This window comes from Chelonoidis abingdonii, chromosome 22, assembly GCF_003597395.2.
Source record: "Chelonoidis abingdonii isolate Lonesome George chromosome 22, CheloAbing_2.0, whole genome shotgun sequence".
Classification (NCBI taxonomy): Eukaryota; Metazoa; Chordata; order Testudines; family Testudinidae; genus Chelonoidis; species Chelonoidis abingdonii.
Genome location: NC_133790.1, coordinates 20,311,356 through 20,326,528, shown reverse-complemented (window position 1 = coordinate 20,326,528; position 15,173 = coordinate 20,311,356). Strand labels below are relative to the sequence as shown.

The 15,173-nt window shown below is 42.2% G+C and overlaps 1 protein-coding gene across 1 annotated transcript; it reads right to left on the bottom strand.

Moving 5' to 3' along the window:
• Nucleotides 1-204: 204 nt before the first annotated feature.
• On the bottom strand, nt 205-11,375 carry LOC116837130 (macrophage migration inhibitory factor-like). Its single transcript, XM_032801307.2, has 3 exons — nt 11,245-11,375; nt 1,158-1,330; nt 205-284 (listed from the first exon to the last, which is right to left on the bottom strand). The coding sequence occupies exons 1-3, from the start codon at nt 11,350-11,352 to the stop codon at nt 218-220; spliced, it is 348 nt and encodes a 115-aa protein (XP_032657198.1). The 5' UTR covers nt 11,353-11,375; the 3' UTR covers nt 205-217.
• Between the last annotated feature and the right edge of the window lie 3,798 nt (nt 11,376-15,173).

The following is a 15,173-nucleotide window of genomic DNA, read 5'->3' as shown; positions in this document are numbered from 1 at the left end:
GTAATAAGGCTCTCACATGGCATTTTTTCTAAGTCTTTACTTTTCTTTTACAGGTATGGTACAGAAGAATGTTAAAGCAAGCAACAGGTAAGCATGCTACTAAGGATCGCTGATCCTTGAATTTGCGCACACAATGCAGAAAGTATGACTAGAACCATGGTGAGCACTAATCGCAGAACTCAGTTGAATATGAATAACCTGTTACTTTACATAGGCCTTAAGCAAAGGTGGTACGGTTCCAGCCTACGTTGGCAGCACTCATATCAAAGTAGCTGATGTAGATTCTGAAAAAGAAGAGAGATGCTGAGAACAGAGCCTGCAAAACTTCTGGGTTTCACTTAATGAAACTAACACATTTACAGTGTCAAATATCCCTGTAATCCTGAAGCCTTCTCCAGATTTTACTATCTGAATTACATGCTCTGTAAACAGTCAAGCATCTGCAAAAGCTTAATATATTCTCCTTATCTTCCTGTCAATTTGTGCATATTATTTCAACTTACCTTAAAATTCACTCTTAAATAAACAGACATTGTCTTGTCTCTTTGGGTGTACATACAGGAAGAGCAACAGAAATGCTGCTTTTCTTTTGTAAAAATTCTGATGGAAACAGGTTTAAAAAAAAATAAATTACTCTGCTGTTTGTTTGCATCCCAGATCCTGCATTGAAAATGCAAGTGCATGAGAACCTGAAAGTGAAATTAATAAACTAGCAAGTGATACTGACTAGTACAATGTTCCATTCTGGAAGACGAGATGTGAAAAGCAAACAGAAGTAGTGGAAAGTTACTTTCATTTTTCAAACCTTTATTTTTTAAAAAATATGGCTTCTAAACTTACAGGATTTCAACTGTTTCTTCAGTTTCTGTTCTTATAGCATTAATTTTGTTCTCTAGTAGTTAGTCAAGTTGTTGTATCTAATCAGTTGGCCATGGTCACATACTAGCTGAACTGAGATGTTCCGCACCAGAATCTCCTACCATTTGTGCTAAAGGGTGATCCCCTTCCTATTATGACAATTGGCAATAAAGAGTTTAAATATTTTTTACTGTCTTCAAATTGTTTAAAAAAGTGTAATGCAAAGAGCTATGTGGTTTGGGGTTAGTAGTTAACAGATTTGGAGACCCCAAATCAGGCACACTGTAGTAGGGGCTCACCTGTCTGCAGGTATTTTCAGATGTTTGTTCAGAAGATCACACAGCAGCTTGGAATAGTCCTTGTTCTCCTGCTCTCCTATCTTGCCAATGCTGTAGAGAAAGCACATGGCACAGGGGTCTTTGGAGCCATGGAAGGACAGCAGCTGATCAGTAGAGATCTGTAGTGCTAGATACTGTGAGAAGAAAATTGTTTTTCTTTGTCATTGTTGGGGAGATTTTTCAAAGGCACAAATTACACTTGGTTGCCTAAATCCCATTGACTGTTAATGGCAGTTTGTACTGCAATACCAGTTTGTGCTCTGGAATTCTCCCTTGTATACAATTTTTTTTTTTTTTTAACCCTAACTTGTTGTTACATTCTTGAGTGCATTCAATACTAGTGAGGAGTTGCCATCCCTTGACCTGTAACCTCAAGTGCCTCACAGTGCCTTGCCACTGTGGCTCCTCTACCTGGGTCACCCACCCAAAGCAACAAGTATGCGCTGTCTATATAGTGGGCAACCCTGGTCCAATGCTTTTGGATCCCGGAGTCTGCCTGCAATCCCACAGATTTCCACTGGCTTCTACTGGCCTCAGTTAACAACTGGTATGGTGACTCTACACACTCATAGCCCTGAATTTTCCAAAAAATCCATTTTGATTGTTCCAGGACTGGACATATCAGAGGAATATTAAAGTTTGCTGGCCTTCTAAGGAGTCAATATCTAACAGCTGGCTACTTTAACTGGAGTTATCAAACTGTTCAGTTTAAATACAGCAGTAGATTTTTTTAGATTAAAAATAAAACAAGCTTATAAACAAATATGACTTTAAATGAATTCAAATATGAGTTAGCAATGGTTACCTGCAAATAAAAGTGAAACCATCCATCTAAAATTTAATCTAGCAATTTTTGGTTCAAGGATTTGTTTAAGATGGACTCTCGCCCCCAGTTTTCCATTAAGAAGGTGACTGACTCTTCCTTGGTCAGGATCTCACCCTGATGCCCAAAGGTGTTTAGGTGAAAGAACTTGGGGTTGTCTATATAGTCTAAGGAAGCCTCGAAGTGGATTATTCTGAAGGATTTCCTGCTCCTCCCTCTGCAAGTAAAGCTCATTTGAACTGTGAGGTAGGTGACAGAGCATGGAGCTTCTTTCACGACCAGACTCCTCATTTTCCCCACTTGTTGGCAGGAAACAGAATAACTTGAATTTCAGCAATCTCCTCCCTCTGCTGTCTTGAGGACCTGGTTTATTAATTATATGTAGACTGAGGTAAACACATGTTACTTTGGTTAGGATAGGCCTGTTTAACAGCTTTTGCCTACCTAAGCAGGGCTGTCTGTTTTTAACCATACACTAATGAACTCACACAGGGGGACTTCATTATTTTCCATAAATATTGCTACACCCATTTCACCATGATATTAGTGACAAGTAAATCTAGTTTTCAAATGATTCCTCAAAAGTGTACTTTGTACAAAGTTTACAATGGTGTGACTACAAGGGGTGCTTGTGACATTGCACTCCATATGTTTATGAAAATATGCTTATGAATGTGAATATAATGTAACTGGAATATGCCTTATGCAAAAGGTCTCTTGTAAGGTATCATTACAAAGCTTATAATCTACTGTGTTCATCTATTTGTATGTATCATTCTTGTATCTAAAACTAGAAATATGAAGTATTACTCTGAGGTCCTATTGTAGTAATGTAAAGTGTGGGCGATTTAATGGTGGTTTTAGAATCTTGATGGCTCCCATTGACTAGGACAATTGGTTGTAAATGGCTCTGTTTACTTGCAAGCCTGTGTTTGTATGAGTCAGGCTGAGAAGAATGGAGACTTGGGGTTTCACTGGACATGTGACCATGTCACCTGTACTGGAATCCATCTTAAACCTGGTGCTTTTCCATGTAGAAAGAGGGGTGGGGACCCAGAGAGACAAGATTCTCACCTTGTACCAAAGCTATAAAAGAGGGTGGAACTGAACAAAAGGGGCTGCTAGTCATGAGCAATCCCCTAGTTACCACCTGAGCTGGAACTAACAAGAGCTATTATCGGGGAGAGGATTGGGCCCAGACTAGGAAGGAGTTTAGTCTGTGGAAAGAAGCTTATTGGAACATCTGAGGGTGAAATTTACCTGTAATCGGTTTCTTAATATATTAGGCTTAGACTTGCGTGTTTTTGTTTTTATTTTTCTTGGTGACTTACTTTGTTGTCTATTACTTGAAACAACTTAAATCTTACTTTTTATATGTAATAAAATTACTTGTTTGTTGATTAATACCTGGGGGAGCAATCACTTACACTGATATGCACAGCTGTTTAACCTAGAGTATCAGTGTTATAGAGTGTGGACAATTTGCGTTTACCCTGTATAAAGCTTTATGCAGAGCAAAACGGATTTCTTTGGGGTTTGGATAGCATTCAGGGCTGGGTGTGTGGGTGTTGGAGACAGGAGTAGTTGCTGAGCTGTTTTCAGTTCAGTCTGCAGCTTTGGGGGCGTTGTTCAGTGTCTGTGTTGCAGCAGGCTAATGTGTCTGGCTCAACAAGACAGGGTTCTGGAGTCTCAAGCTGGTAAAGAGAACAGGCTCAGAGGTAATGTCAGCACATCAGGTGACGGTCCCAAGGGGGTCTCTGTGCCTAAACCTATCACAATGCTTTTGGTCACATGTGCCATACAAAACTTCTAAAGATAGTGCTTCTAGTCACCCAACTGGACAGTTATTAATGAGCCAGGGATGCTTCTAGCATTTGGGCTGGATGATGCTACCTTCATCACTCATCGATTGTAGAACTGTTATCTTAGAAAGCACTACACTACGGCTGTGCAGTGCACTTCAGCATTTGGTGCATTGCAGCTGTGCAGCAGTTGTTGTCCTTGCCAGTATTAAGTTGTAGGAGATAGCTTAGCTTTCCTTCCTCACATATGGGGCATCTCTTCCTCCACACCCACAACTCTCTCCCTAAAGAATACACAGTGAGGTGGGATGGTTTTTGATTAAATGTTAGAATCATCAGGATTAGTTTCTCTAATAGAGGGGAAATAGGTGGTACTAAGCTCTGCCATTTTGCCTCTAAGGAGCAGGTGTCCATTAGACCAGCCATGAAAATAACCCCTTGGTAACAAGAATTAGGGAAGGAGGGGGAGTGCCAGTTATTTATACACACTCAGATACAGCATCAGTATAGTGAGAGGTTTGAAAGGGGGAATTAGCCAAATGATTTTAACTGCTTAAACATAAAAAGGAGCTGAGCTGCTACAAACCCAAAGAGCTGCCCTCCCTTGTGCATATGGGTGATACGATGGGAGGACTATTGTCAAACAGGGGTGCTTAGAGAGGAGGGCCAATGGTGCTTATATTTGCACTTAAATTCACACTTTCATTTTATTCAGAGGACAGTCACTCATGTGCAGAGAGGCAACACAAAGCTAGTGCACCACTTAAGCCCTCAGAATAGGGTTTAAATCCAATTTATGTAGTACAGAGCCACTACAATGGGATGAGTTTCTGGAGGGATTTTCAAAAATGTTTTATGGTCAACTTTCCTTTTGTTGAACTTAATGGGAGCAGTGCCAGACCGATACTAAGTATTTCTGAAAATCCCACCTGTAGTCCCCTAAGTGGAAACTTGAGCATGGAAGTGTGGGCTGTGGATCTCTCACTTAAGCACACATTTGTAAGATGGATTCCTGGCATGTTATGGTGCTGATAACCCTCTTGAGACACAGAAATCTCTATGTCAAGGCCTCCATTTTATCCCTAAACTTTTACTCTGAAACAGAGAAGGCATAGACTCTCTTCTCATGCTTTTTTTCTCCATGATGCCAACAGCAGCAGACTACAAACTGAAGCATGTGGAATGATGGGGTTAATTGATTTACATCCTCCCCTACCAAAAATAATAAATTAGTGCACATCACTTGAGACTAGAATGCACCATTCTGAAGACTTTTGCTGCTGGGGGAAGCTGCAACATGTTATCTGACATACACACATTGGAACTGTTCTCAAAAAGTCACTAAGGGCCAGATTTCAAAAGGCATTTGGGTACCTAATGATGCAGTTAGGCATCTGTGATTTTTCTAAAGTGTCCAGGGCCCCAGTCCACAAAGGTATTTTGTTCCCTAACCTGCATTGAAATCCATGGGATTTAGGTGCATAAATACATTTGAACTTCTGGGTATAGGTGCCTACCTCCCACGTCCCCTAACCTGCAATCTGTTCCTTTTGTTTCCTGTTTCTGCATCAAATTAAAATACCTCATCTTGCCTTTAAAGGTGCTGCTCCTGCCTACATCTCAACGCTTGTTTCTGCCACTGTGTATAGAATAGAATTGCTATCATGAAAGGGTTCTGAAAGTGCATCATTCACTTAACAGCCGCAGAGAGCTAAAGCTTTGTTGTTTTTATAAAATAAAGATGTTTATTAAAAAGAATAAGGAAACATTAAAGCTTCAGTTAAAGATGTTTCCTTTTATTTATATACTCCAATACCCACCCATTCTCTTTTAAATTCAGCACATAGACGGGCCTGGTTCTAGGCATCAGCAAATCAAGCACATGTTTGGGGTGGCACATTTTCAGGGGCAGCATTCCAGCCATCTTTTTTTGTTTTTGTTTTGTTTCAGGCAGCAAAATCCTAGAGCCGGCCTGGGTGGCAACAGCAGCACGTTGTGCTCAGGGGTGCCCTGGGGATGCTGCAGTATGTGTTGTGGGGGAGCTATGCCCACACCTTGTGGGTGGGCTGGGCAGGATCCGAGTGGGGGACATTTGGGCTGGGGGCTACCCTGCAGGGCACACAGAGCTGCCTGCAGGTGCTGCAGGGCGGCTGCCCCCCAGCACCACAGCCGGGGCTGGGCAAAGCAGCCTGAGACGCCCAGGGACTGCGGCAGGGCGGCCAGCAGCAGCGGGGTCATAGAGGACGGGGCGTTGCCATGTGGGGTCTGCGTCCCGCTCTCTGGGGCTTCACTCCCTCTGGGGCTACCCTGCCCTGACTTCTCAGCCTCCTGCCAGGGCAGTCCCCCAGCTCTGCCCTCCTAGGTCCCAGTTGGTCCTGGAGGCGGGAGCCCTGGCTGGAGGATCCCTGGGCTGAGGCACGGCCTGGGAGCCCCACTGCTTACCCCGATCCTGCCAGCACTGGAGTACTGTGGCGACGGGGGAGTGGGCAGAGTCAGCACTGGTGGGGGGGAGCCCAGGACTGGGGCGGGTGGGGGTGGGGTGAAGAGCCCAGCGCTAGGGCAGCAGGGGGTGTGGTTTGGGGGGCAGTGGTGGTGGGGGGTGAGAGCCCAGAGCTGGGGTTGGGGGCAGCCAAAATTTTTTTTGCTTGGGCAGCAAAAAACCTAGAGCCAGCCCTGCACATAGAGAAATTGACCTGAGAACATATGTTCTCCTTACACACTTGTTTTTTTGATTCTGCAATCAAACTGATAAAACTACTAAGGAAGGGAAGATACCCTCAGTTTGTCTGTCAGGTGTAAAATTGAAAGCTTAATTATGGCCAATTATATACCAAGTTTATTAATTTTTTTCATTTCTGATCATAAAACCAGAAACATCAAGGTTGTTTCTCTAGTATGTCTGTGCAGGAACAATAGCTTCCAGTGAGCAAAGCGTTAACAAGTGATCTTCCTCATCCCCTTGCGCAGGAGCTCAACAGACCTGTGGCTGCTTGGGAGATTGGGGAGTAAAATGTCATGAGAGTGATCAAGATCCATGCACAGGGCTCCTGGGGTAGCTTGAAACTCAGCCTGGAAGCTGTTGTTTTGTAATTTAACTTATTTTTTTCCTATGACTATCTCCTGAGGTAGAGAGTTTGACTCAGCAGAACAACATGCAGTCAGTCAGCACTCTGCCACTTCATAGCAGCAGAGTAAATAGCGCCCTGATACTTTATTGACTTGAAAGGATGTTCCTAGGGAATCACATTGCAGTTTTGAGGATGCAAATTCTCATTCTATTTAATGGACTTCTAGCTAGAGTAGTGGGGAAGAGAATCTACAGAGAAAATATTGTAAGAGTGACCATTGCCGTGTACTCTGGTTTAAGCAATAGGAATGGAGAAGAAAGGATTGGCTTTAGTGATGATACAGAAGGGAAAGTGGCAGGAGTTACCAAAAGCCTGAACGTGGAAGAAAGCTAAGAGAACTTGAAAATTATACCGACAGTAAGACCTCAGGAGATGGAGAGAAAAGTGTTCTCAATTGTGAGAGAAAAGGGCAAGGTCTAAGAGGAAAGTATAAGTAGTTTGGGATACAGTAAGTAAATTAATTCCCCGTGTAATGTCATTGATTTTCCTGGATTTAGACCTGGCATGAATTTGGTTCACTGAATTGACTCAACTGTGCCATCAGAGAGTGAAGCTAATATTTAAGTATTTCCAATGGTACTGTGGTAGCTAGTCATGAGATTGGCTTGTTCAATTGGTTTTAAAAAGAACTGAGTCTTAGAAAGGAAAGTGAGACTAGTGGAAAATGAGCTACAGGTAGGAATTAGTCCATCACAGCAGAAGGTCCCACATCTGGTGACTATTGGTAACTTAATCAGATTACAAATGAAGTGTTAGAATGCTCAATTTCAATTACTAGTATCAAAATCCTGGTCAAGAACACCCCTAACACACTACTACAATGGGTGATGTAGCAAGCTCAGGCATCTTTCTTCTATTATTTGAAGATATCTTCCTAGAATGGAATAAGGAATCCAATTTTCTAAAATGCTCCTCTGCTAATGAAAAGGTGTCAGTGTGTTACAGTACTTGACCAAGCTGTGTATTATTCATGAAAGCAGCTGCTGCTGCTTTAGGGACTGGAGAGGGTAGATCATGTTTTAAAATTATTTTATTAAATTATGGAAATGTTTTACATCTTTCACTTCCATATTAATATAAATGATAGTGCCACCAATTAGTTTTGAGTGATGAATTGTGATGAATACAGTCTACTCTGACCTGGAAAAGTTGAGAATGTCACCAACCAGTTTTGTAGCCATTTCTTTAAATTCAATAAACAGGCAACTTGTGCCTTGCTTTTCATATAAACTTCTCTAACAGTCTTCCAGTAAACATCTGATGTAATTCCCAGCAGCTTTTTGGTATTAGTGAAGAAAACAGATCCTTGCAAAGCTCTTGGGAGCAATAGCTATTTAAAAGTGGAGTTTTAGTACCTTGATGTTGATACTGCAGTCATGGATCTTTGTGTGCTAAAAAGTCCCTATGGGTTTGGTAATGAGGCAGGCAGAGAGTAGTTTGGTACTGGGTACTCCAATCACTTCTATTAGGACATGACCAGAAAGCTTGTAATGAGACACGGTGTGCTCTTTTTTGCCTTCACTAAAACTTGACAATGATTGCCTTTTATGACTTGTACTTACTATCTAGCTGGTCAGCTTTGGTTGGAGGCAGCAAGAATGTATATGTGAGTGTCTCCTTGTTTCTGTTACTGCTTGATGGTGTTTCCAAAGAAGCTGTGTTTTGGGAAAGTTCTAGCACCTATGTTATATGGGACGTCAAACTAGATAATCAAAGTGGTCCCTTCTGGTCTTGCAGTCTTAAGAATCTATGCAAAGCAGAAGCTTGATGGACTGTGTTATTTGATACTAACAACAATGGTTAAAAGTTGAGCAGGTCAGATAGAGACATATCTGTGAATAATTGAGACATTGCCCGACTTCCCAGCAAATATTATATATTATGAATTCAAACATTGGTAGTAAAAACTTACGCAGCAAGGATTCTAACCGTAAAACTTCCTATCAAATGTTGTAAGCATATACTTCACCTCTATTCCTTTCCCCCCCGCAGTGGCTGCCTATCAGCGAAGCACAGCAATTAAATGATCAGTCCTTACCCAACTCAACCTTATAACCCCGACCTCTGATTCCAAAACACTGCTGTTTCATATGGAGACACCTGAGACAGAAGCTGACTGTACTGCATTGTACGGCAGGCATTTATTTCCTTTTCCACATTGAAGATAGTTTTGTTTCTTCTGAGTGTTCAGTATAGAGAAGAGTTGCTTCTGGAAAGAGGAGCATGTTCATACAAAAGCAGTTTTGCATTACTATTTCAGTTGTGTTTGAATAACAATTCTTCTCCCTCACCATTCAGTTTCTGCTTCCATCTGCCTTCACACCACATTTTAGATTTCAGTACGTGGCTATGGAAAGCCACATCTCATTAAGAGGCACTGGCTGAGATATTAAAGTTGGTTCTTCTCTAAACGTGATCTCATGTCTACAGCTGGGCAGAAAATGCCATCTCCATCCCGACCCCGTGAAAAATTGATTTTTTTGGTCAAAAAATTAAAAATTTTAGTTTCTGATGAAAAATCAAGATCTTCCATATAAAACAGACATTTTCCATGGCAATTCAATTAGTTGAAACTCCAATTTTTCATTTAAAAAAAATTTTGATGGAAAATTTTCAACCAGCCTTAATTCTATGGTCTCATGTTCATTGTATCTCTCTGATTGCATGTAAAATTGTCAGCCTGCGAACAAAAAGTTGTCTTTTCTAACTGCCAGAAGTGCAAACTCAACCAGAGACTTGGGTCCTGAAACTCAGGCTGGGTTCTTTCTTTCTTGTGCGTTATCACCAGAAATAAAGACACTAGAGGCCAGGGTTTAGTACCTTATTGACACCTCTGCAAATCCATCATCTTTTAGTGTGGTTGCACATGAGAAATGGAAATCAGAATATGAAGGCAGTAGGGTTGCATTTGTGTAATTGAGGGCAACATTTGACGTACAATATCTTAGTGCTGGGATGTGTGAGAAGAAGAGAGCTCTGCTTGACTCTAAGTCCAAGTTGAGTCTGCTGGGCTGTTAGTTGGAAAAATGACTGAATTCAGCAAATCTCACATGGAGTCACACACAGTGAATATTAGCCCCATTTATACCATTGTTACAAAGTCACTTTTCACAGAAAAGCTACACTTCAATCTGAAAGCTGACACTTACCATGTTTACCTATTTATATTTAGAACATATTTCTTATTTCCCTATCCTGTTTTGACAAGACTGAAATAAATGTCTTACCCCTCTTCCAAAAATGTTAAAAGGATGTTTGCATGTTCTAAGAAACATTAGATGCTGTTTTTCCTGCTCAGATAACTGAAAAATGGCAAATCTAAAGTTTTAAAAAGAAACCATGGACTTAATCCTCAAAAGTGGAAAAATTTCTCTGAAAATATTGGCTTAAATCTAGCTCTGATGTACAACAGGTTCAGCTCCATGTTTGCACCCACTTACACCACAACTGATTTTGGTCTTCTTGGTTTAGAAATAATAGATGTGTTTTGGAAATATTGCTGAAAATCACATTCAGAAAGTACATTGATATATTCAGAAAATTGCAGTGAGTATGCACTGGGAACTTCACACAATGGGCTGCATTCTAGATTTACACTGGGCTGACAGATCTGAATAATTCCTATCAAGCCAAGATGAGAATCTAGCCCATTGAAACAAATATTACATTTATTTCAATTGTCATCCTGTATACATGGAAAGATTCACATAAAGACACTAGGCCAAATCCAGAATTAGTATTAGTAGGGACAATTCTGTTGACTTCAACAGTGACATATCAGTTTATCTGAATTGCACATTGGAGTCCATTTTTCTTTATTTGAAAACAAATTCAATGCAAAATTCCATGTCAGTGCAACATAATGGTTGAATATTTCATGCCAAAAAGTCAGGAAAGTCCATGTCAGAACTGGGACTACAATCCAGATCTCAGGACTTCATATGCAGTATGTATATTAGTTGTAGAAAAACCTACATTAAAAGGGAATTTGAACACAAAGTCAGGAAATTGTTATGGTTTCCACATCAGGTGAATTATTTGCTTTTCTTCTGAGTCATCTTAAATGTTATACACAGGCTGTTCAGGCCTGGAATTGTTTTAGGTAGGGGTGTGTGTGTGTGCGCGCGCACGTGTGTGCGCAAATGGAAGGTTCTAAATACTGTTACATTTTTTAGGAATTCAGTGAAGTAACAATAGATGTCTTAATCAAAAAAAGAACACATGGAAATACCTTAGCGTATACAACATTGTGCCTAGATTATAAATACAGTAATTGTTTGAACCTTTCTGCTTACCTGTGCCGGTTTGCCCAGTGCTTTTGGTAGTTGCTGGGTGAGCTCTTCTATCAAGCAATCTGGTACATTATCCTTGCTCACATTTGTGTTAATAATGAATTTAGGCATCTTTTGATTACAAGAGCCTTTTTCTAGCCTTTGTTAAAATCCTCACTGAAGCTCCTAATCCCTATGCTGTTTCACAGTATGCCTGTTATGCTGCTCACTCTGCTATAAAAAGCCCCACAAATGCATAATAATTAATTAGGATCTCCTGACAGTCAGCAGTTTCCACCCCACCAGCAGTTCCATCAGGCTGACCTGTTGGAGTTAGTAGAGAGGAAAGAGGCTGGCTAAATCATCTACTGGACTTTGTTAGTGCAAGTAGGAACTGTAAATATATTACAGTGGGGAAAATGTGTATTTTTCACTCATAACAAACACAGATTTTGTTTAAAGTTTTTAAACAATAATTCATTTTTGGATATAGGCTAAGCATGAAAAATACTTAAAAAGTGAATGTTTCAGAAAGTTACAAGTGTGTGAGAATAGGGGATTATAATGGCAACTGTTTTGCAATGTTAAGTATAACAACAAATGTAGAAACTTTCCATAACTGTGGGATCTGGGAGCACTTTACACGAATAGAATACAAGAAAATAGCAAATGCTCCTTGTGTTATGTGGGCCTGGCCAAAGTCAATGAAAAGACTCCTATTAACATCAATGGATTTTAGATCAGGCCTTATGACTTTCTCTTTCAACAGTGCAACATTTGCTAATCTTAAAGAAAAGGACTAGTCCCTGAGTTCTTGTTTTTCATGCCATATGCTACAAGTGATCCCATGCAATCAATAGGATGAGAAATCAATGGGAATTCTCATAGTGTAAGGTACTACACAGATGAATGTGGGTGGAAAAATTGGGCCAGTGTGACTTTTGTCCCTAACGAGGATTGCTGTCCACCTGAATGTTCCTCAATAAGGTTATTTATGGGCCTGATGGGGAGGGAGAGAGGGTGTGTGGGTGGGAGGGCATTTGAGGTGAAGTGTGTGTGTGGTTAGGATAGAAGGTGGGTTTTGGGGGCCCAGTAGGAGAAAAATGGAATGAATTCTTCCCTGAGGAGAAATAATAAGAGTAATGGTGGATCTAGGCCCCTGTAGCACCTCTGGGCACAAAGGGCCCCCCATTGCCTTCAGTCAGGGAATAAGGCTTAGGGCTTGGAAATGCCAGCCCCCCCCCCCGCAAGTGTGTGTGGTGGAACATACAGCTCTAGTTCCTCTTCATCCCATAGTTTTCTGACTGCTGGCACCCAAAAGGTTCTTCCTACTAGACCAGTGGTGGTTGGTGCCTACTGGGAATCTTTGTGTTGGAGATCAGTAAATTGGCATGGTCTGAAGAAAGCCGGGAGGAGACTATCTGAAATTGAACGGTATTAGTGCTGCTGTTCTTGGAGCTCCCATGGGTTCTGCACTAGCTTGTTAATTCAGCAGCCCTCAGTGTTGCTCATAACAAAAGACCACAGACTTGGTTTGGTGGCAAAGGTTCAGCCAGGTTTATTTTTGACAAGGCACAGTCCTAGTGCCCGGCTCAATGGTTACAGGATATTAACACATGTATGCCTGCAACAAGGTATTAGCTCGATCAACATGATGTCATCCCCAAGGCCAATACAAAGATGCCCCTCCTTCCAATCTCCTTTCATACATTGATACAAACAAGTTATGTATTCCATTCCATATGTTAGCTATCCTCCTTGTACCTGCTAGTTCAATCCTCATCTATTATCCTGTCATTCCTTTCTTATTTTACAAGGGGTCTGTGTGTTCCTGTACTACTCTCTAGGAATTTGTTGATGTAGTTACTTGAGAGTTCAGGGTGCTGTGTATCATCCTCTCAGGTCAGGAATGTGCTTACATAGGTAGCTGATACATAATGTGTTAGTATTCTGCGAAGGCCTACTTTGGTTCATACTTTTATCTATCCCTATGGCTGCAGCAAGGCCTACATTGGGGACCCTAGGCTGAGGCAAGGGAAAGAGGAGTGGGATGGGGAGGGGATGGAATGCAGCACTGGTGAATAGTCAAGCTGCCTCCTGAGGGGAGGCAATTAGTGATCTCCTTCCTGGACTGAGGCTCCACTTTGAGAGGAATAACCCCCACCATGATCTACCTGGTGAGAGAGTGACTCTCCTGCTGGGCCATTTGGAACTGAGCCAGAGAGAGACATCCCCCTAGGCCACCTGGCCTGTGGCAAAGGAAAAAGTGGGATTAAGGAAGCACCAGCGAAATGTCAACCTGCCTTCTGAGGAGTGGTCATTAATTCCCCCTCCCGCTCCTGGGATTGACGACCTGCCTGAGAAAAGAGAACCTGCCCTCCTCCTCCCACCAGAGGCTGTCTAGAACTGAGCTAGACAACCACGCCCCCTGTTTCCCCTCCCCCCCGCACTTCCAGGCTGCTGGGACTGAGGGGAGGGAAATGGTGTGAAGGAAAGGGCAGCATGAGGCAAATCAATGACTTTCCACCTCATCTGGAGCAGCTAGTGACCTCTCCCAGAGCAGAGAAGTGCTCCCCCACCATGGACTGCCTGCAGCTGGGAGAGGGTATCCTCCTAGTCATCACTGGGGAGCAGGGCCCCCACATCTCACTATCCCCTCAGACTCTTCTCTGCTATTAATTGTGAGAAGATCCCTTACCTAATAACACTTGAGGAGTTGGGGCCTAGCTGGGTGGCTGAGGGGACAGTGAGAGGATCACCCTCTCCTGTCCTCCCTGAGGATCCTGGTCCTCTGAGAGGAAGCATCACAGGGCCCAGTCCTGAGCAGACTGCCTTGTCCTCAGGGATGCTGCAAGATGCCATGAGTCTGGATCAGATAGTTGGAGGTGAATATCCTGCTTGGCAGGGCCGGTTCCAGGCCCAAGCAGCCAAAAAAAAAAAAAAAGCCAAGATCTGCGGCAATTTAGCGGGAGGTCCTTCGCTCCGAGTGGGAGTGAGGGACCCTTCGCTGAATTGCTGCCGAATACATGAAAGTGCTGCCCTTCTCCGGAGTTGCCGCCCCAAGCACCTGCTCGATAAGCTGGTGCCTGGAGCCGGCCCTGCTGCTCGATAGGGGGTGGGACTGTGCCCCAGGTGGCAGTGGATTGTCTGAGGTGTTCCAGGAGCCATTCCGTATCAGGGTACTCAGTCTCATGACCTATGGGGCATTCCCGATCTTCAGGATCATAGAAATTTCAATTTCAATTACCCCAGCAGTTTTAGTTGGATATGTTATTCCTCACTTCCCCTCCTTGTGTTCTCAGTCTAAGAAGAAAAGGGACTTCTTCAAAGACAGCCTTTGTCACAAAAGTTGTTGTCTGACGAGAATTCAGTTCTCATATTGTTCGTATAGCCATACATAATTACCTGCGTCCACTCACCCTGAAGTGTAATAGATGATGCATGTGACGGGCTGGACCACAGAAACTCCTTTGGGACTGCCACCTGCTGTGCCTAGACTGCCTCTGAGCCTGTTTTCCCTGCCAGCTTGGGACTTCAGTGCCTTGCAGGGCTGATCCCAAAGATATATTTACTAGTGTACAGTGAAGCAATGAGGTTTCCATTACTTTCCTGAAAAGACTATTCCGCAGTCCAGTTGATTTCATTGTCAAGAAACTTTTCCTAATTTTCAGCCAGAATTTTTTTAATTTCATCCATAATTCTCATTTATACTTCCTTGTGTCATCCTAAATAATTTCTTATGATCTTTGTGGCTTTATAGCCTGTCATTCAAATACTTGTAAATTCTCTGTTGTGGTCATTTTAGCCAAGCTATACTGTATAGCTTATACATATTTAGCCTTTTAACATTTTTTCTCATGAGTCAATCCATTTAGCCTCTTAATGGTTTTTTGTTGCTCTTTGCTATAATTTGCCAAAGTTTTGATACTGAGATACTTAGAACTGAACAAAGT